General features: G+C 28.0%; 4 protein-coding genes across 4 annotated transcripts; 3 read left to right on the top strand and 1 right to left on the bottom strand.

Annotated features, from left to right (window-relative positions):
* The first annotated feature begins 78 nt into the window (after nt 1-78).
* Nucleotides 79-2,530, top strand: LOC135143673 (muskelin-like). Its single transcript, XM_064075583.1, has 8 exons — nt 79-124; nt 384-451; nt 562-639; nt 736-832; nt 927-956; nt 1,139-1,197; nt 2,283-2,388; nt 2,445-2,530. The coding sequence occupies exons 2-8, from the start codon at nt 431-433 to the stop codon at nt 2,522-2,524; spliced, it is 471 nt and encodes a 156-aa protein (XP_063931653.1). The 5' UTR covers nt 79-124; nt 384-430; the 3' UTR covers nt 2,525-2,530.
* Nucleotides 2,531-4,989: 2,459 nt separating this feature from the next.
* On the top strand, nt 4,990-8,548 carry LOC135143647 (muskelin-like). The gene is made up of 13 exons (XM_064075543.1): nt 4,990-5,104; nt 5,160-5,205; nt 5,398-5,453; nt 6,416-6,473; nt 6,608-6,675; nt 6,744-6,830; nt 7,290-7,350; nt 7,629-7,716; nt 7,847-7,902; nt 7,963-8,031; nt 8,170-8,277; nt 8,335-8,375; nt 8,433-8,548. The coding sequence occupies exons 1-13, from the start codon at nt 5,020-5,022 to the stop codon at nt 8,546-8,548; spliced, it is 939 nt and encodes a 312-aa protein (XP_063931613.1). The 5' UTR covers nt 4,990-5,019.
* Nucleotides 8,460-11,703, bottom strand: LOC135143659 (nucleolar complex protein 3 homolog). The gene is made up of 13 exons (XM_064075566.1): nt 11,692-11,703; nt 11,511-11,639; nt 11,032-11,154; nt 10,812-10,892; nt 10,096-10,196; nt 9,632-9,765; nt 9,462-9,518; nt 9,329-9,402; nt 9,159-9,269; nt 8,872-9,003; nt 8,736-8,802; nt 8,610-8,688; nt 8,460-8,537 (listed from the first exon to the last, which is right to left on the bottom strand). The coding sequence occupies exons 4-12, from the start codon at nt 10,881-10,883 to the stop codon at nt 8,624-8,626; spliced, it is 813 nt and encodes a 270-aa protein (XP_063931636.1). The 5' UTR covers nt 10,884-10,892; nt 11,032-11,154; nt 11,511-11,639; nt 11,692-11,703; the 3' UTR covers nt 8,460-8,537; nt 8,610-8,623.
* A 4,188-nt stretch (nt 11,704-15,891) lies between these two features.
* Nucleotides 15,892-20,090, top strand: LOC135143646 (coiled-coil domain-containing protein 30-like). The gene is made up of 12 exons (XM_064075542.1): nt 15,892-15,977; nt 16,032-16,103; nt 16,492-16,576; nt 17,125-17,198; nt 17,483-17,577; nt 17,945-18,059; nt 18,203-18,297; nt 18,539-18,654; nt 19,252-19,315; nt 19,640-19,774; nt 19,866-19,919; nt 19,974-20,090. Exons 1-12 carry the CDS (start codon nt 15,974-15,976, stop codon nt 20,088-20,090), a joined length of 1,026 nt encoding a protein of 341 aa, XP_063931612.1. The 5' UTR covers nt 15,892-15,973.
* Nucleotides 20,091-20,166: the final 76 nt, after the last annotated feature.

Genomic DNA, 20,166 nt, shown 5'->3' with positions numbered 1-20,166 from the left:
TATTTGACATCATTAACCTATAGAGTGCCGTAAAGTTACTACCGTCCATTGCCTAATTTGATCCTTTTGAAATTTTTAAGGACCTCAACTTAGCAGAGCAGTTGCCTTGAATACAATACTATTAGTTATGTATAGTATTACGCTATAACAATTTTTTTTACAAATAATAATAATAACTGGTATTTATACCTCCCTCTCTCCCTTTTTCACGCTTTCTTACATATATATTTTTTTTACTTTTACAAAAATTATTAATTTTTTTTTTCTGATCACTATAATATATATACTTTCCATAAAAGTTGTTTCTCTGTCTGTTATTTTTTTCTTCTTATTACTAATTTATTTTTAGTATAACTATTTTACTATTTGTCTACACACTTTAGTCATTCCCAGAACTATCTCTTCTTAATCATTTGAGCTATTATAAAAAATGCCACCTTCGAAACAGGAGGTAAAACTTTATTTGTTGAGATTGAATTCTTTTTTTTTTTAAGGTAGATCCCATTAAAAATTTAAGATTCTTCCATTATATCTATCAATAATTATTGTTATAACTTGAAGTTTACTGAAGTTGAGTTACCGTATTCCATTCATTCCTGGTCGTCATATTCTGCCGACTATCATCCTAAAAATATATTGGTAAGACAAGAATTGTTAATTAGTTGGTTACTCCATGGAAAAATCCTTTTTTTAAATTACTATAATTATATTAATTATAATTATTACCTCGCTTAGATTGACAATCCAAGCGAACAGTCGTCTCGGTGGTCTAGTGAAGAAAATAATCTCTTGCAATTTATACTGCTACGACTTGAGCAAGTTTCTTTGATCCGTAAATAAATAGAATTTTTAGTTAAATTATTTTTATATTTTAAAATTACTGAATTTTGTTATATTTAAGGCTAAATTTTTACTTTCTTTATTAGGTCGCATTACTTTTGGAAAATACTTTAAAGGTTATAAAACTTTTATGTTTATTATTTTGCTTTAATAACTTTTGTTACTTATATTTTATCACTTTTTACTTAGAATTTTTAGTTTTTAATTTATTTTCTTAGCAAGTAATGTATTTTCTTTACATCTTGTTTGTATTTTGTAGCGCTTTGAAATTATTCAGTTATATATTTTAACTTTGCAGCACACATATGCAATCTGAAAGAATTTAAAATATACGGTGGGCTGGCTATTGAACACATGGTAACGTCATAAATTAGTTAGTCTTATAAATTTATTATAGCAGCTTTTATACTAAATTTAGTTTACGTTTTTTCTTAATAACATTCCATATTGGTATATAAAGAAAACTTCTAGTTTTTTATTAATTAAAATTTAAAAAAAAATTTATTTAAATAAAAATTGCAAAAGCACATAATAATTTAATTTATATTAAAAAATTTCCTAATTTCATAGAATTATTGAATTCACTTTTTTTAAAAAATAAACAAGTTATAAGTTATCAAAGATGTTTGTTTTTTTTTCGTAACTATTATTTTTCTTGATATTTAGTCTTTATGTCACGCTTTATAGTGGGTTTATATCAATTCTGTTTCGTTCACCCTGTTTTTGTTCTCTTCATTTCCACTATTAATAAAGGACTTGAAACTTTTCCTAATTACCTTTGTAATTATATTATTTTTAAACATTTAACTTTATGGAAACCACTATTTTTGTTGAAGCGATCATAGACAGTTTCAATGCGCTCGTAGGTAAACCAGTAAAAATATTGAGTAAAAGTTTATTTATTATTTCTTTAAACTTCAAATATGAAAATAATAAAAAGTAAATTTACTAAAAATAAATTTTGAACAAATTAAAATTTAGCGCGTCTAGTAGTTTGTATAAGAAAAAGTTTTTCAAGCTACTCTTCAACACTCTTGGCGGGCCAGTTATTTCATTGCGCTCGGCACTCTGAAGCGATGATAATTGGTTCTAAAAAATCACGTGCACGCCAGGTTATTTAAGGCTACATGTGCAAGAGGGAGTTCGCTAAAATTTCTGTAGTTGCTGACATTTGTGTTATGTTGCATTCACCGTTTGCATAAAAACCATAATACAACAAATTTTTGTTTCAAAAATTTTGCTGATAATATTTATAGACTTATTATTTTAATTTTTTTGGGGTATACTTTTATTTATTATTTTCATTATTTTTATATTATAATACAGAATTTATATAACGAAGTCGCTCTCCACTTTCTATTTATAACATCTTTAACATTTAACTATTATTTTTTAAACTCCACAATAACATTCATTATTTCTTATGAACTGAACTTATAAAGATGGAGCTTTTCCATGGAGGCCTTAATAATGATGAAAAAAAAGAGCATTTTTCAATAACTTGTAAATATAAAGAACTGGAAGTTCCCTGCAAATTCATTAAGATAGGTTCACACTACTGTATTTATATTGTTATTTTCATCATCATTATTGCAATTATGAAGTTCCTATACTTGCGTGGGGCTCGAACTTCAACTTCAGCATTTGGTATTGTACTGATGTGTGTTTTTTGAAGTTTTTTTAGTGAAGCGTAGTTAAAAATTAGTGGACTAAAAATTTTTTTGGACTTTATTTTCTGCCAATAATTATCAAAGGTATGTTCGGCTGGACGGTATTTGCAATCCCTTTACAGTTTCTCGCCGACTGAAAGAATATGATGAAGTAAGCAAATCGTTTTTTGTTGGTTGAATATTAAAATAAATTTATGATCAGTAAAAATAGTGCGCTTTTGTTGAATGTATATAAATTTACAGCTCCGAGAAAGAGAGGTGATTCGTTTGTGTCTTAAATATTTTCGCCAGAAGAATTATTTAGAACCTTTTGAAGCTTTGCGAGCAGTTTCGAAGGTTTTTGTGGCGTCAGTTATCCATTTCATTATTTTTTTACTAAAAGATCACCAATTTTAATGAAGATTCAACTTGAGAGCCCATTGTTGACTAAACTGTACGCCTCTCTGGTATATTATGTTATTAAAATATCATTATATTGTATGAGCTGAGCTTTCGGTAGAAGTATATAGTTTTGTTGAATTTATAATGGATAGCATTAAAATTTATGTACTTTTGTTTTTAGAATTATTTGTAGAAAGCCTTTTATTTCATTAATATTAGTTCTTTTTTTGAGGTCACCAACGGCGACTTTGAAAAATCTGAGAGAATTATTGAAGAGGCGTCCAAAAAGGATTTATTCGAAGAGTATATAAATAATCAAACTTATCGTCCTCGTTGGTCTAGAATTCTTCCTTTTGATTCAAGTCTCATTATTTATATTGTCATTTATGATTATCATTGTGAGTGGCATTATCCCATTATAGACGGCCAAGTTGCTACAACTGTGCCATGCTTGCGCGGGGGGCATCAGATGGTGATAGGTTGGCCACTTTTACGCAAATCCTGATTCGTCTTTTTTAATGATTATTAAATTTTTGTGCTTCTTTTAATTTTGTCTGTTTATTTTTTAAAAACTTTTATTATTATTAATGCGTTTATACTATTTTTACATATTCATTATAGATCCCGAAAATGGCGTTATTTACCTTTTTGGCGGGTGGGATGGAGAAAAGGATTTGGGTAAATAAAAATGAATATCAATAATATAAATAGTATTACAGAAAAGTAACGCAACTAATGGTGTCAATATTTTACTCTACAACAATAATATTTGTCTGTGACTAAGTTGTCATTGGCTCAGGGGGTTATAAGCGCTATGATTGGTTCAGTTTTTATGAGGACGATTAGCTTAAATATACTGTTTATAACCGCAAGCCGATTACTGGGCCGCATGGCTTATTACATAGCTAAGCCTTTTAGAGAATAAAATTTTAATGAATTTTTGGAGTCATTAAATTTATTGAAAATTACTTTATTGAAAACGAAAAAGTTTCAAGCTATATATAAATCACATAAGTAAATGAAATTCTTTTTATGATTCTATTCTATTTTTATTATTGTTTCTTTATCTTTATGATATCTTCATTATATTTATTGAGAAAACTTAAAATTTTCAAACTTATTTCATTGAAGGAGACTTTTGGTCTTATTCTATACCCAACAATAATTGGCACAAAATTAGCGACAACACTGAACTTCAAGGAGGGCCGGTGCGTTTGTAGAAAATTATTAAAATATATTTTATATTGTGGATAAATTTTCATGAAGTTTTTCATTTTTTTCATTGTAACAATTTTTTTATAAATTATATTAATACATTTCAGTAATAACTAACGAACAGCAGCGCATAATAACAGTGATTTCCATAAGAATTGACGAGTTTACTTAAAATTTTTTCTCGCATCAACTATTCTAGTGAAAAAAAAACTTAAAAAGATAAAACCATTATTTTTTTTGGCCCCTGTTAGATACGGTTTAAGTTTTATCCAATAAAAATTATGACCACGTTTATTGATCTTTTCATAGTGACTCTAGTCTTATAACCTCCCCAATGAGCGTTAGTTTATATATTTTATCCAATAGGCTTTTAAAATTTCACGTGACCAGTAATTATCACGTGGCTTCTACCTTTTAACTATTTTTTTGGAATCATAATCATAATTTTTCCTGTCGATTTTTCTCATTGTATTCACACTTTTTAGTGTCCGCGATCCTGCCATAGTATTTGCATAGACACAGAAGCGCAGAAGATTTACTGTTTAGGCCGTTATGTCGATGTTGTGGCACGTGTATTATATATAATTTATTTTAATTTATTATCCATAAACGTCACGTTTTATAATGAAAATTTTTTTAAACATAAAAATTATTTTACTAACTTTCTATTGGTGTTTTCTGTTGCTGAATTTAGAGAAAACCTCAAAATATTCTTTGTGACTTCTTTATTTATGATATCGTTCAAGACCATTGGTCCTTACTATCGTCGGACACAGGCTTGTTTTACCAATTTTACAATTATTATTATGAATGCATATTTAACATTTTCACTATTTTTCTTACAATGTGTTAAATATTTTCCTTAAAATGCAAAGCCAAGGAAGGGGGGCCTCATTTAATATTCGACCATCAAATGCAAATCAGCAATGAAGAAAAGGCTCTGATCGTTTTTGGCGGGAAAATCATCTCCTCCAATGAGTCGCCTCTTCCGTATTCTGGTTTGCTTATATATTATTGCATGTTTCATTTCTATTATGCTTGAATTTTATTTAGGAATGTACTACTATTATTATGAAGACCATCAGTGGGTTCCCATTACGTACGTATATAACTTTTATGAAAATTTTACTTTTTTCTTTGGAGTTTACATGTTTACTTTTTCTTGTTTGCAAATAATTCACTTTTTTTTTGCGCATAGAAAAAAAATTTATAATCATCACTTTCAGTACTTTTTGATATATTTACATCTCTTTTTCTATTTATTCTTAAAGTTACAATATTATTATCATAGCGTAGAGCAACACAATGTCGAATTGATGCCTCGCGTTGGCCACTCTTTTCTTTATGGTTTGAATTTAATTCGTAGTTACTTTCACTGTTTCTAATGCATATTTTGTTGGGTTTTGTACATTATTTATATGTGTAGATATTCATGATTAGCTTTGCTATGGCGATAATAATGTAATTCCTTACAGTATTTGTAATTATAAATTCTGCTTTAATAGTGAAGCAACTTTTCTTTGTTATTATAAACCCATTGGTAAACGTTATAAGGATTTGCAAAATTTTTGGCGGTGAAGTGCTGAGTTGTAGGTTTCCTAGTAGTTGGAAAAGTGGCGATTTTTATAATGGAATAATTATAACTTATGAACAGTTTTTCACTATTTTGTTGTGTTACGATTTGTTCCGATGCTTAACCAAATGCAGTTTACCATAGCACGCGCTTAAGGTGTAACGAAAAAGTCGTGCTTTATATTATTACTTATCTTAGAATTATTTATAATGAATGTTAGTTTAACAAGCACGGCCAACCAACATTTGTTTATATTTTGTTTGAATCGTTTCTCATAAAAATTGTTTAACAACCTTGACTGACTTTCCTTTCCATCCTTAGTCTTGTCATTATTTTTAGTGCCAAGAAACTAATGAAACTAAAAACTTTGGATTTGGTAATTACTGCGAAGACTTGCCGTTGCTCTACTTTTTCACTCTTTTCATGACCACTATAAAGCTGAAATGCGCAAAAAAAAAGACTTTAATGCTGTTATAATTGTGACTATAGAAGCTGTAACTACTGTGAATTAAAAGCGCAAACCAGACAATGTATTAGCAGTAATAAAAAGTAAAGTTGAAGGTGTGTCGTAATTTGTTTACTATCACATGTGCCTGTAACTACAATAGTCTTCAGTAAAAATAGTGTTACAACATTCTATAAAAGGCCAATAGCAAGGTTTGTTACCAGTGAAAAAGCGTACGAGTGCTATTTAATATTGTCATACACTAATCGTGATTCCACTGTACCTCTGTAGACCCTCGTGATGAGCACGTTTATATTTTTTCCGGACAGAATGCCAATGAACCAATGAGGTGTGTATATAGTTCGTTTTATTAATGTTATTATATTGGCCAATAGTTAAATACTTCTAGCACACATACTTTGACTTTCTCCCAATATAAACGATCACCTAAAAATATAGAACTTTAATAATAACTTATTTTAGTGATTTTTTTGTCTACAACATATTAAAGAAAAAAGTCACGTGGGCAATCGCGGATGTACGGGTAGAAGGTTCGATTTAAGTTGCTTTTATAATAGTGAATGTCATGACTCGCCAAAAAAAATTTATCTTTCTGAAGGCGGACCAGAGATATCATTCACCCAACGCTCGACTATTGATCCTTTCAGGCGGGAAATATTCGTTTTTGGAATGCACACTAAAAAAGGTGCACTTTTCATATTTTTATGTCACAAATTTACTTTGTTTAATTAATTGAATGTTTAACTTAACTCCTTAAAAATAATGAATGAGAAAGCATTTTATTTCACTGGCTTAAAAAAAACTGCTTGTTAATATATATATAAAGCTTTGCTTACGGGTTGTTAAAAGCGTGCTTCAAAACGCACGACTACTGGTAGAACCAGTTAGGCGTTAATACTCACCAGTAAGAAAGAAGGAACCCGGCAGGTCACAAGTTCTGCGTAAATGCTGGAATATTTATATTAACTACATGATTTTATTAATACTTATTCATATTTCATTATTTCACGTGTAATAATTTCTATATTAACTTCATAATATTAATTAACACTTTTCTTTTATTTTTCATTAAATTTTATGTAATGATTTTTATATTTTTATTGAAAAGCATACGCAGACTATTATCCATTATAATTAATTCCAGGCAAACGAGAAGCGTCCACTGAAAACTCATTTTGGGTTTACTTTATTGACAAAAAAAAATGGTTAGCAGCGCTGACAAAATTATTGGCTCCCACCATAAATAATAGCCAATGCGATATTAAATACTTTAATGTTTTATTATAGAAAGGCATTCACTTATAATTAAAACATTACCAAAATTTTTTGAGCAAATAAAAATATTGAAGATAATATAATGCATATTCTTTTCCATTTATAAATTTATTTTGTTTCTCTTTAATGTAATAAATATAAATAATAGTACTCACAAACTATTTATTTCTTTCAATGTATATAGCTCATAATAATAATACTATCTAAGGGTGGAACTGGCGAGCAGGAAAAGTTCCGGAGTAGATGAGCCGTGTCCCCGCTTTGCTCACCAGTTTGTATTGGACACCAAAAATAAAGTATTATTTTTCTACAATAATAGTGAAACAGAATATTATAAGAAAATTCATTAGAGTTAAACGACTTATATAAATAACCAATAAAGTGATAACTCGTAAAAACCAATAAAGAAAATAAATATATTTGCAGATTCACTATTTATTTGGAGGAAATGCAGGAACAGAGCGCCTGAATGACTTTTGGAGGTTTTTCTTGATATAACAAACTTTTTATTTATTTGCATTCTTATTGGTTGGTTTGTTCAGTTTACGATTCTATAAAGTCCAAAAAGAAGACGTCATAAAACAAGCCTTGTACTTCATACGGAAGCAAAAGTGTTTATGTACATAATAATAATGAAAAACGTGTATATATTATTTTATAAGCAGTACAAAATTTGATTCTTTAAATATTTTTACATAAAATTTTGGCTTTCAAGTGAACAATACAAAATGTGTATACTAACAACATAGGTTTCTGGAAATGAGCGTGGACGATAAGTTTGGAGCTTTACGATATTTGCAAGCGTGCTTAGCAGAAACGCTCGACCAGTACGACGAAGAACAGCTCAAAGACTTTCGGTATTTACAAATGTCACAACATTATTGGTTATTAAATAAATGTTTATTGTTTAATAGGTCCTTAACTTCTCACTTATTTAACACATCCATGGATGCTGGTATCAACAGAAATAATGATAAATATAACAATAAGTAGGTATATATTTATTATGCAGAGCGGAACAAGTTCATTAAAATACGTTCCACTGTCTACGAAACTCTTCTGAAATTCTTTCCTTCCTCCATTAAACAACCCGAAGAAAATTTGTTGGATCTGATAACTGAAAAATAGAAAAATCATTAAAATAAAAGCAGAGCATTACTTTTATTTATTAATCACAAAAAAAAACTACTTTATTGCGCATTTCTATTGGATCTGTAGAAACTCCAGCGGATCTTTTCTCAAATGAAGTGGAAGCAGACGAGCTCTTCCTTTAATATATTTAATAAAAATATGAATTGGATTTAGTATAAAGCACCGAAGTCGTCACTCCCCCGTTTGATTAGTTCGTTTGCAAAATCCCGCACATGGGAATGTGGATTGCTCTAATAAACTTAGTTATTAGTGGCTCATTTCAACCAAAATTCATTATATTCTGTGCTTTCAAAGAAAACCTTCAGGGCGCCGAGCTCTTCTAAAAGGGAAGAACTCAAGGCATTGGAAACTTCGGGATCTTTAGCCGCCGGTAAGTAAACGCCGCAGCCAATAATTTCTTCATCAAACATTCGAAGAAGTTTGGAATTCCGCTATTTCAGTGATCTTGATTATTATCAAGTACTTTATCACATTAAAAATATTTTTTTATTACTTGACAATACTTATTTAGCAATATTTAGTGATATATTTATTTATCGCTTGCTATCGAACGAATGTTGAAAAAATTATTCATTATAATTATTGCCTGAACAATTTTATAGATGAGAGAAAGTAGCGCCAAAGCGACATTTGGAGGGACCCGAAGAGCCATCGCCGCCATGCGTTTCACAAAACCAGCATATCGATTAATGCCAAACTGTTGGATAACAAAAAAAATACACAAAAAAAAGAATAATAGTATTCAGCAAACACAACCAAAAAGTTATGAATAAGAAAAGTCTGCAAACAGTTAATCAACAGTTCGGCTTTTCCAAGATTACGCGGGAGTTCTACATCTCAACACTACTTTAAGTGCACAATTATTACCACAAAAAATATAGAAGAGAACCCAAAAGCAGCTTGTACAGTGCAGAGCTAAAAACGCTCAAATCAAGAAGAGAAGTTTCTATAAAATAAATATACTTAACCAATAAAAAATAAGCTTCGCTTCTATTAGCTGCTTATATTTATATTTACTAACAGTCTATTTTTTAGGTTAAACTTCATTAAAATTATTGCCTTGTGTAGAGTACATGTGAAAAACAGCTTTTAAGCAATATAGTGAGTCCTCAAACTTGAGTTCACGCCTTAAAAGCTGCTCCAAAACTTTTAAAAGAGCCATAAAGTAATCCACATTTAAAAGCGGCGCAATCCTACATTATAATAGTCTGAGAATCATTAAAATCCATGAAAAAAATAAATAGAATCTCACTAACTTTCAAACTCGTTAATACTAATAAAGAAATTATTTTCCCCTCAAAAATAATATATATATTGCGTAGTGAGAAAAGCATTATGTTAGTGTACCCCAACAATATTTTAAAAGTCCCAAAAAAAATACCAACCACAAACTTAACATTCTAAATAGAGAATCTGCGAAAAGTACTATAAATTTCATAATATTATTCATTATTTTTGTTTTACAGAAAACTCATCATATTATGTGTAATATAAGCATGTTATTCCAGGGAAAAAAGATATACTTCGCTAAGCCCTTCAAAACGGAGGAAAGTAAATGTGACGGCGCCGTGAACTTCAGCATGCGAAGATATAATGAAAGTATCAACTTTAAAAGTTCGGTTTGCTGGTAGTAAAGAAAAACAGTGAAAAGAATAAAAATTTAAAATAACTTTAAGGAATATATATATATATGATATATATTTATATATACAAAAACTCAGAGCTAATTACATTTTTATATTTTTCTATATAATTTTGTAACTATTTTATTCTTGTTTTTGGAATTTTGTAAAATATATTTTTATTTTTTATAAGTTTTTTGTTTTATATATAAAAATATAAATATATTAATATTATTTTTACCAAAAAAATTTTATATTAACAAAATGAATAAATAAATACAAACTAAAACAATAAAAATGAGTAAATAAAGAAACAGTTATGTATAAATATTATATATATTTAATAGTAAACGCTTAAGCTGACAACAATTTACTTTTAAAAAAAAAAAGTAATGCAAATAATATAAACTGGCTTTATCATAATAGATAAACTCAATAACATTTCTTCAGGTTTAAAGAAATACAAAATAATATGATATATAATAAATTATTCTATACTAATAATATTCTAAACAACTTTCTTTCTATCCATTTTCTTTAAAAAAGTTTGTCATTATTAAAATTACAACCAATGGAAATTGATTTATTTATCATAATTAAACAAGGTAAAGTAATACTCTTCTTCTTATGTCTTCCGTCCGAACTTTAGCATTCGATTCGGACAACTCCTTCTCTAACTTTCTTTCCATTATATCTTTCTATATATAAAGAAATGTATAGAAAATATATATGTATAGCATTAAGCTTTCTCTATATGCATAAAAAATATACATACCGAGCTTTCTATATATAAAACGTATAGGAAAATAAAATATTAATAATAATCATATAAAAAACCTTTTTTTTACCACGGGAACGAAATTCATGCTTCTTTTTTTTGAAACTTTTTTTTGAATCCGTGGAAGTCTCCTCGCAGGTAAAGTCTTTACTCAGCGGAAGAGAAAGTAGAATGGTCAGAACCTGAAATGTATTCTATTTACTGCGTTTATTTTATTATATTTAAAAAGATCAGCGTAGAGGATTTCAGATAATATGGTTTATATTATGTTAATAAAATATTAAAAATATATTTAACTAATTACTTTGTTATAAAAAAATTAAAAAAAAATGCAGTGAGTTATACTTTTTAAAAATTAATAAATTTAAAAATATACTTTTAAAAAAAATAATAATAGTCAAAAAGTTTGTTTAACTTTTATAAACTTGAATATAAAATAGTTTTCGCATTAAAAAGCGATGAATAAATTTAACGCAATTCTTATTAAAAAAAAAATTCTAATTTTGAATTATTTATCGCTTATGAGAAACAATAAAACCTCCGGCTTCACTTTATAGTTGAGTTTCTTTACAAACTTTGCTACACTTTTCACAACTTCCAACGAAACTTCAAAAGAAACATCGACTGAAAAGACGTCACTAAAACAGTTAAGGCAAACATTCCTCAACTTTTTAAAAAAGTCATCAAGTACAATTATTTTAATTATTTCGGGAAAAAACCTCTTCAGTGCTGGAATTCAAAAAAGGAACGAGAATATTAATAATAAAACCTCGGAAGTTAAAGTTTGGCTTTTCTATGAGCAACTTGCATAAAACCTGAAAAAACAAATTAAATATAAATCTCTAGAAAGTGTAGAAATATACGAAGTATAAATTAATAATCTAAAATAAAATTCAAAGCAACCTTAACGGAAACTCGTGAAAGTTCCTCAAGATCGGTACTAATTAGCTTTTCTTTACTATTTGTTTTTTTCAAATTTTCTAAAAAAAGTAGTTATATGGAATCCGTTACTATAGCTTTTTTACCCAAGATTATATATTAACTTTTCGAAAAAAATTCTAAAAGATTCAGAAAGTTTTGGTAAGTTCTAAGCAATGTGCTTTCAAAATGGCGCAGTTCTTTGACTTCCTTGCTCACTTTACCTTTAGATTCGGTTTTCGTTAGCTTTCGTATGGTGTATCTTACCAGTGTGTAAAATTAATATTTTAAAATTAGTAAACAAAAAAATTCGCCTAATTATTTTATTCTCTAAACTTATATAAATATAATAAATAAATTAAAAATAACTAACGTTGGAAGAACATCTTTATAAATCGATAAAGCAGAGACGATTGCTAACTTCCGAATTCTTAAATCTTGCTCAAAATCTTGTATGAGATTTAAAATCTCTTTTATTTGTCCCATCTATAATAAATCTTTAATATGTAGTAAAAAAAACTTTATCACACCAAATAAGTGAAAACAAATTCATCTGGTGCTTATTTTAAAATATATATGAAATGTTAAAAATACATTTTTAGCGGGATCTTCTATAATTCGAAAAGAAATTTTGGCTATTTCTGCTTTAACGTTCCGAAAAGATTTCTGAATTTTTGACAAAAACTGAGGAAGCGTTGGTTGGCATTCTTATTAGTATAAAAAGTTTAGAAATTTATCCAAAAAAGGTGAAAACAATATAAATTAAGGATCACCTTCAATGGTTTCTCCAGTAATTTGAGATTCTTCAAGTGGAACAACTTCTTTAACTTCTTGAGATGAGGGGCGCAAAGCTTCACTAGCTATAATCAATTAAGTTATAATGAATTAAATAAAAATTAATTTTTTTAATTATGAAATTCTCAACTTGTCTGTAAAACTTCCATTCTTTTATTTTTAACTAAAATTCCACTCTTTGTTTTTATTGGCAATCTAACGTTAGCTATACTCTCTCCAAAAGAACGAGGTTTTTCCTCGTAATTTTCTATTTTCATAACTTTACTCCTCTAATAAAAACATACAAATCATTTAATATAGTAGTTCGAAATTAATGAATTACTAAGAAACCTTTTTTTTAGATCCCCCAAAGCCACGCCTTCTTGTAAATAGTTAGTAAAGACAAAAAGTAAAACAATACTAAGGAAATTATTTATAAATAATGAGAACTTAATGGGAAAAACAGAGTTAGTCTTGGCGGTGGACATGGCAGGTTTCTCTGTGCAAAGCATATTCCTTTAAATCTAAAAATATACTAGATTAATTATAATATATATAACCAGTAATAAAAATTCAGAAGACAATAGAAATAATAAATCGGAAAAAAAAAGGAAATACAAAAATATACCGAGCATAAAGTATTTTATGATATATAGTAAGTTGCCTGATGAAAGAATTTTTTTTTTCAGTCAATTTTTTTTGTATAACAAGTAAGCCTTTTAACGCTTCACGTGAATATTTCCGGCAGTTCTCCATTGCTTCGTATATCCTTTTTTTTTTCAAAAATCTTGACTTTTTAGTTTGTTAATAACCTTTTAAAAAATATTAACAACTTTTTACAAATTGGTAAACAATTTACTTTAAAAAAGTTATTAAAATAGTTACAATCTTTTGTTTTATTTGTTTTTATATATTTTATAGGGTACAGAACTAAATTTTAACTTGAAACTTCTGCTTTGAACCTTTTTTTTAACAACTAAAACTTTTTTTTTGTGTGAAGACGTTATTTGCTATAATTTATTTGTAGCCATTTTTTTATTATTTTTTTTTTGAGCTGATTTTAATTAAAGCTGTCCTGATTGTTACTTTTATTCTACTATTGATCTTGAACAATTGGCAATAAGGAATAGGGAAAGATGTTCAAGCTTTAAAAATTAGATTTAAAATACTTGAAGTTAATTTAAATAAGTGCAAAATATTAATTATTCTGGATTCATCTTTAAACCTTGTAATTGTACTTATTTTGAAGATAAGTGACTTTTAACAAGGTAACCTAAAATATACTTAAAAGGTTACGCTACTTCGGATAAAGGTTGTAATTGAACAGAAGACGATAGAAAACGATTAGGGTAATACAACACATAAGTTTACGTTAGATCTTTTGAAACAAGGGAGAAATATTTACATAATGTTATACAACTCTAGAAAGGTTGTGCTGCATGGGAATAAGGCTTTTATGAGCAAAATTTTTAAGATGTAACAACAGTGTTGTCATCTTACACTGTTTACTCAATTTTAAAACAGTTTTTGACTTAAAAAAGAAATCGGGAGAGGCTGTTTTGATTTTAAATTAAAATTTTTTTTTCAATTTAAAAAATTGTTGTTAATTACTCATTGTAAGTTCTAACTAAAAGTGAATGGATGTAAGACTTTTTATTATTCAATGTTGTAATTACAATAATATATATCCTGCTAGTTTTTAATAAATTATATATAAAATTATACTTGTTTTATTAGCTAAAAATTACAATGAGTAGGTTTTAGAAAATTTTACCGTTTTTTTAATTTTCGTTATAAGGCTCAAGTTTTTCTCAGCAAATTCTAGCGCCTATTGACCCTAAAAAACGGTTCTGTTGCTTTTAGTCGGTTTATTTCGTTTAATATTTTTTATTATTTAATTTACTTGACCAAAATGACTCAGTTTCGTCCATCCTAGCTAAACAGAAACCTTGATATCTCCGAGGTGATAATACTGCGTAGGAAATACCGATCCATCTTTAGCTTTCCTACTGGTTTCTTTAATTTTTTCAGTAACAATTATTGCTTTAAGGTATAGCGCGTCTGTATTTAATAGTAAGTTTTTCTTCCCTCACTTAGTATTTGAGCTTTACATTCTTGAAGTTTTTGTAAATTATTTTTTTGGTAACTAAATCCAGGAGTCCAACATTACTTAATTCACCAATTTTTTATTATCATACTTAAGAAATCAAGAATTATTAGTGTATAAAAACTTACTTAACCAACGTGACCTTGTCTTAGTCTTGTAACGTAGGAATATCTTCATATTATATTATTAATGTATTTTTTTGAGCTTTTTAAATTAAGAAGCGCTCAACTAACTAGCAGCTTTTCTTGCACTAAAAGTATCGCTTAATTCCAAAGAATATTCTTCCTTCATTGTATATAGCTTGCTAACCGTAGACCGACAATATCGCCTTGTATGACCATGTTGTTGTCCATTTTTAAGTAATACATTAAAGTTTTAAGTTACACACAAGCGTATCAATAGGTTTTTTTTAACCAGTATAATTGTCTCAGAACGAAAATATATTTCGTGCGCTTACCCTTAGTAGTTAGGGGATGCCTTCTAATTTATACAAAAAGTGTTTATTTCTTTATAACGCTTCTCTATAATTTAGTTATTTCTCCGTCTGCTTTAAGTTACCTTATTACCGAATAGCGCATAAAAATTAAGTACTTTTAGGCCCTTGTACCTTTAAAGTCAAAACTTAGTAAAACAAGGCTGAATATGGTACCGTAACCTATCTCAAAAGATTTTTATTAGTTTATTATTACCCCGGATACAAAAAATACTGTTTAAGTCAGTAGCTTACAAGATGTACGTAAAAAAAGATAAAAATAAATAAAATATCAAAGTAAAGCAAAGTCTAAAGGAAATGAAGACCTAACAGGTGGAAAAAAAATGTAACACCAGTCACTTTTAAGGATATCTGGGTTCGGCAAGAGAAAAAAAGTTAAGATAAACAAATAGAATTTTCCGGTCTTTATCATTAATTTTACGCGAACTTTGTCGCACGAAATCCCTATCCATTATGACGGGAATAACTTTTTAAAAAAAAAGATGGCTTTCTTGTCTCGAACAAAATCCACTGTTAGTGGTAACCCTAAGATTATAATTCAACCCTTGTACTTTGTAACTCCACCCTTTCTACATTAGGAAAACATTAAGCAGACGGAGTCCATTTATAATAAGCCCCCCTGTATTGGGGATTTAGTTAATACTCTAGTGGAACTTAGAATACTAAGCACTAGTAACTGAAGTATTTTCACTAAATCCTGGAATTGTTCATGGGTTCAATACTTATACTAGTAAAGTAAAATATTAATTTATATTTTTGCCGAATAGTTACCCACGCAGATAAAAATAAAAGTTCTTTCGAATGCGACAAGCAAGCACTAAGCACAAGGCCAGTACTAGGTTTATAAAATCATCTTATATATAAACTTTAAAATTTAGGTTTTTGATAAATGTATATCGCCTGCGTTTTCTATTTTTATATTAATTAAAATAAAAAATAGTAGTTGTCAAGCTGCGACCGTTTACTCAACGACTATTTGTTTAATTTTAACTAACTTTATATAGTCAAAGATACTAATTAAAAACCATCATATTAATTAGTGGAGCTAAATATGTTATTAGTATTTTTTTTTAGCTCTTTTAAATTTTTGTTAAACTTGTAATCAAACTTTAAGTAATCTTTTTTTTTTGTTCAAGTTAATTTTAGTTTATATATTTTATATTCGAAGTAATAAAAGTGAATATGCGAATAAGTTTATTCCTTTTCCTTTTAAAAATATTAATCTAGATTTGCGAAGCTTAGAAGACTCTGCTCTTAATGACTTAGAAGCTGACTTTAACCGTCAACGTTCCTTTTTAAAATCTAGAATTCAGTTAAAATATGTGAAATTTTTTAGTTACGAGATTATCATTCTGTCATCAGCTTTAAATTTAGACCTTCACTATTTTTTTTTAAACCTTTATAATTTTTTTTTACTCTTTGAGTTTTCTATAGGGAAGTTACAATTCAACAATTTTACTTTTTATGTTTATTATGTACATATTTTTAGTTAATTAGATTTTTCCTTCTGCTGTGCAGTATTGTTCTTATTATTTTTCTGCAACAATGAGTTCGTCATGATTATTTTCGTTATATTTTTTTTTAAAAAAAACAAGCAAAGTTATAACAAGTACAGTATAACCTATTCGCCCTTAATAATTATACATATATTTTCACCTAATTTTTTTACTTTTCACTTTTTTCTTCAAGATTTCTATTTGAGAGTTTATATATTATGAATTTGACTTTCTTTTCTTTTTATCATATTGCAAGATTTAAATAAGCCGGTGGGTTTCGTATAATAAAGTTTTGTTTCCACATCATTCTCGTCGTGTGGGGGATCGCAAGTGTACTCTTGCTTAAATTTATAATCACCTTTAGAGAGCTTGAAAAGGAATTGTGTGTTTTAAGAAAAAATATTGTCTCCGAAAAAGTTTTTTCTTCCTCGTTAAACGGTACCTCGATTAAATCTTTTTCCTACTTTGCCCTAATAAAAGTGACGGTGTGTATAGTTCTTATATATTAAAAAGCATTTTCATAGTACCTGAAGGTTAACTAATTTATTAAAATCTATTGAAAGTTTTTAAAAATTTTACAAGATCAAAATTCAAGATTTATAAATTAATACTATATTATATAAAAATATTTTAATATAATAATCTATATATAAAGAGAATAAACAACTTTACATAAAAATAAAAAAATTTTCAATGTTATACAGTTAACTTTCTAATTTAAGAGGAGATTCGGGAATCGAAAGAGCAACTTTTATTATTAAATGAAGACTGCAGACGTTATAAAAAAAAGGCTTCTAAGTACGAGTCGCTTTATTATGTTAGTATCCTTTTGTTCTTACAAAGGATATTTTGTTTCTCTAATAAAAAAATACTAACAATAATTAAAGTTAAAAAAAAAAACTCAAGTTTTACTTGAGACGCTTTCAACTCTAATTTACATAAAAAAATAAAGTTTTTTAAAATATAAAAATTCGTTCATATAGAAATTGTACATTTCAAAAAGTAACGACTTTTATCTTCATTAAACTACGAAAGCAAATCTACTAAAACTGTAGCAAAACGGAAAAATAAAAAAGAAATATTTCTAAAATGTTATCAACTACATTAATTTTATATTTTTTTTAATAGTTAAATTCTTATCCAATCAAAACTTTTTTATTTCAAAACTATTTTTCCATATATAGCAAGAACTTAAACGGCCAATCACCAGTCCAGACTATGAAATAGTCAATAACAGGATTTATGCATTAAAAAAGCAAATGGAAGATTTGCAGCGCGAGAATGAATGGTGCATGAAAAGTAAACTGTTTCATTCGATTTTGTTGAGCCAATCAATACATTTTTAATCATTTAGTGAACTTTTTTAACTAATAGCATTTATATTTGAGAATTCTGACCGATCTTTATACTTTTTTTGCCTTGACAAATTACTATTATTATAGAAAACCAACAACTTTCCCTAAGAATGAGCGAATGTACCGAAGAGCACGCGTCTTTGACGGTAGAGAAAGAGTCTCTGGAGAAACGTTTAAAGCAAGTTATAATCGCTTAACAACCTTTTCGTTCACAAGCTCATCTTTATTTTTATTCATTCCATAATTTATATGAATGTAAAAAAAATAATTTTCGCAATTCTAATTCTTTTAAATGACACAACTTAAAGTCTTAAAAGTTTCATATTATTATGTACTACGAAAAAAGTCATTTGCTTACAAGTTAGTTGTGTTCTACGCGAAAATGCATACAATTTATTAAGGTTGATATAAGTACACTTTTAGATGACTTTCAACTACAAAGCATCGGTGGGTTTTGCAGAAGAGCATGAAGATAATATCTCAAAACTCGAACTTCAAATACATTCGCTATCTAGAGATTTGCTTAAGGCTAATGCAAAGTAAAACTATTTAATAATATTATTGTGATCTTACTTTAATATTAAAGCGCTTATTAACTTTTTATGTAAATATTAAACATTTATACTATATATTAATATTATATTAGGGTTATAACTTGTTATAAGTGTTGCTGAACAATTCTACTTTTTTATTATAACATGTATTTACATTTATGGCTGAGAGCGATTGGGTCCAAGGAGCTCCAGTAGATTTAGTGCAGCCATTTAGAAAAAGAGTTAAAGTTTTTACAAGAGCGGGATATAAAAGGACTAGTAAAATATAAACCGCCTACATGCACATGTAAAACCTACTGGCCATTGCTACACAAATAATTTACTGGAACAAACAGCAGGAAACTCGAAGTTTTTTTTGCGCTTCATAATAATACATAATTAAGATTTTAAGTAGCACAAAATTGCTACAAACTGAAGACCGCGTATTTCCAGATGTTTAAACGTGACCGTCTGTTATTTTAATGGCTACTTCACATTTTTCATAATTATTTCTATTTTTTATTATTCTTTCTATTTGTATAAATATTACTATAGAGTACTGTTGTTATTAATTTATATCCTTCCCAACTATTTTTCTTATAGAATTACTACTTATATAAAAGAGGAAGAACTTCAGGCAGCGCGTATAGAGGAGTTTTACAAAGAGGCACTACTGCTTATGTTTTTTTTTCTAATAAAACTTTTATTAACCGCCACACTATTCTTTTTGATCTACATAAATTACTTTTTAAATTAAAAGAAGTTATTTATAATAAATAATTTTATTGCACTTTTCAAATTAATTCAAAAACTATTAAACTTTTTTTAACTTATACAAAAACTTATTTTTATTATTATAATTCTATAAGAATTTCACAAAATTATCGAAACTATTTAAGTTATTGTAAAACTATTTTAATCTTCTATTAACATTTTGTTAAGTTTGATTAATTTTATTTATTTTCATATAAAAATAATACTTTTTTATAAGAATCAAGAACTCAAAGTAAAACTGACAGCACTTGAAAATGGAAGCGTTAAAAAAAGCTCTTTTGAAGTTTTGCTTCTGAAATATAACGATCTCCAAAACGAAATGGACTGCTTATGCTGCGAAAGAGACGTTTTGGTACTCGTTTACTGGGTAGAATGGGCGGCCACATGAGTTCACATGGCGCTGCTTATATTTAATGCAAACTTTTTATATATATTACCGCCAGAGAAATAAACTTCGATGTTTAGAAAGAAAGCACGAGCAACTGGAGGAATCTGGCGTATTGCTGTCCTCTACTATATTACTAAATAACATTACTAATAACATTATTAAGCTTAGAGACCGGCAGGAAAGTGCAGCTGCCAATTTGCAGTTAAATGAAATGAACCGAATTTCACGGGATTTAAAGAATCATTTGGAAGAATCCCAACATTTAAATGGAAGGTGTTGATTAGTTCAACAGTTTAACCACTCCTCTTATTTGCTTGTTGAGGCTTCAAAAAACCAATCAATCTTTGTTGAACGAT

This window comes from Zophobas morio, unplaced genomic scaffold, assembly GCF_036711695.1.
Source record: "Zophobas morio isolate AGI-343-1 ecotype UQ-CSIRO unplaced genomic scaffold, CSIRO_AGI_Zmor_V1 ptg000068l, whole genome shotgun sequence".
Taxonomy (NCBI): Eukaryota; Metazoa; Arthropoda; class Insecta; order Coleoptera; family Tenebrionidae; genus Zophobas; species Zophobas morio.
Note: the sequence above shows the minus strand (reverse complement) of the source record. Positions and strands in the feature narration are given on the sequence as shown.

Bases quoted from the DNA above. Each gene is read 5' to 3' on its own strand.
- LOC135143673 (XM_064075583.1), top strand. From the start codon at position 431: ATGCCACCTTCGAAACAGGAG. The intron at 452-561 runs GTAAAACTTTAT...TATAACTTGAAG, and splicing joins TGCCACCTTCGAAACAGGAG to TTTACTGAAGTTGAGTTACC. The intron at 2,389-2,444 runs GTTCACACTACT...GCAATTATGAAG, and splicing joins CTGCAAATTCATTAAGATAG to TTCCTATACTTGCGTGGGGC.
- LOC135143647 (XM_064075543.1), top strand. From the start codon at position 5,020: ATGCAAATCAGCAATGAAGAAAAGGCTCTGATCGTTTTTGGCGGGAAA. The intron at 6,831-7,289 runs GTGCACTTTTCA...AATTAATTCCAG, and splicing joins TGGAATGCACACTAAAAAAG to GCAAACGAGAAGCGTCCACT. The intron at 7,903-7,962 runs GTTTTTCTTGAT...TGGTTTGTTCAG, and splicing joins CGCCTGAATGACTTTTGGAG to TTTACGATTCTATAAAGTCC.
- LOC135143659 (XM_064075566.1), bottom strand. From the start codon at position 10,883: ATGGAAAGAAAGTTAGAGAAGGAGTTGTCCGAATCGAATGCTAAAGTT. The intron at 10,197-10,811 runs GTATTACTTTAC...CTTTACTACCAG, and splicing joins CGGAAGACATAAGAAGAAGA to CAAACCGAACTTTTAAAGTT. The intron at 9,004-9,158 runs GCAATAATTATA...TCACTGAAATAG, and splicing joins TCATCTATAAAATTGTTCAG to CGGAATTCCAAACTTCTTCG.
- LOC135143646 (XM_064075542.1), top strand. The intron at 16,577-17,124 runs GTTAAAATATGT...AATCACCTTTAG, and splicing joins TTTTTAAAATCTAGAATTCA to AGAGCTTGAAAAGGAATTGT. The intron at 18,655-19,251 runs GTAAAACTATTT...TTTTTCTTATAG, and splicing joins TTGCTTAAGGCTAATGCAAA to AATTACTACTTATATAAAAG.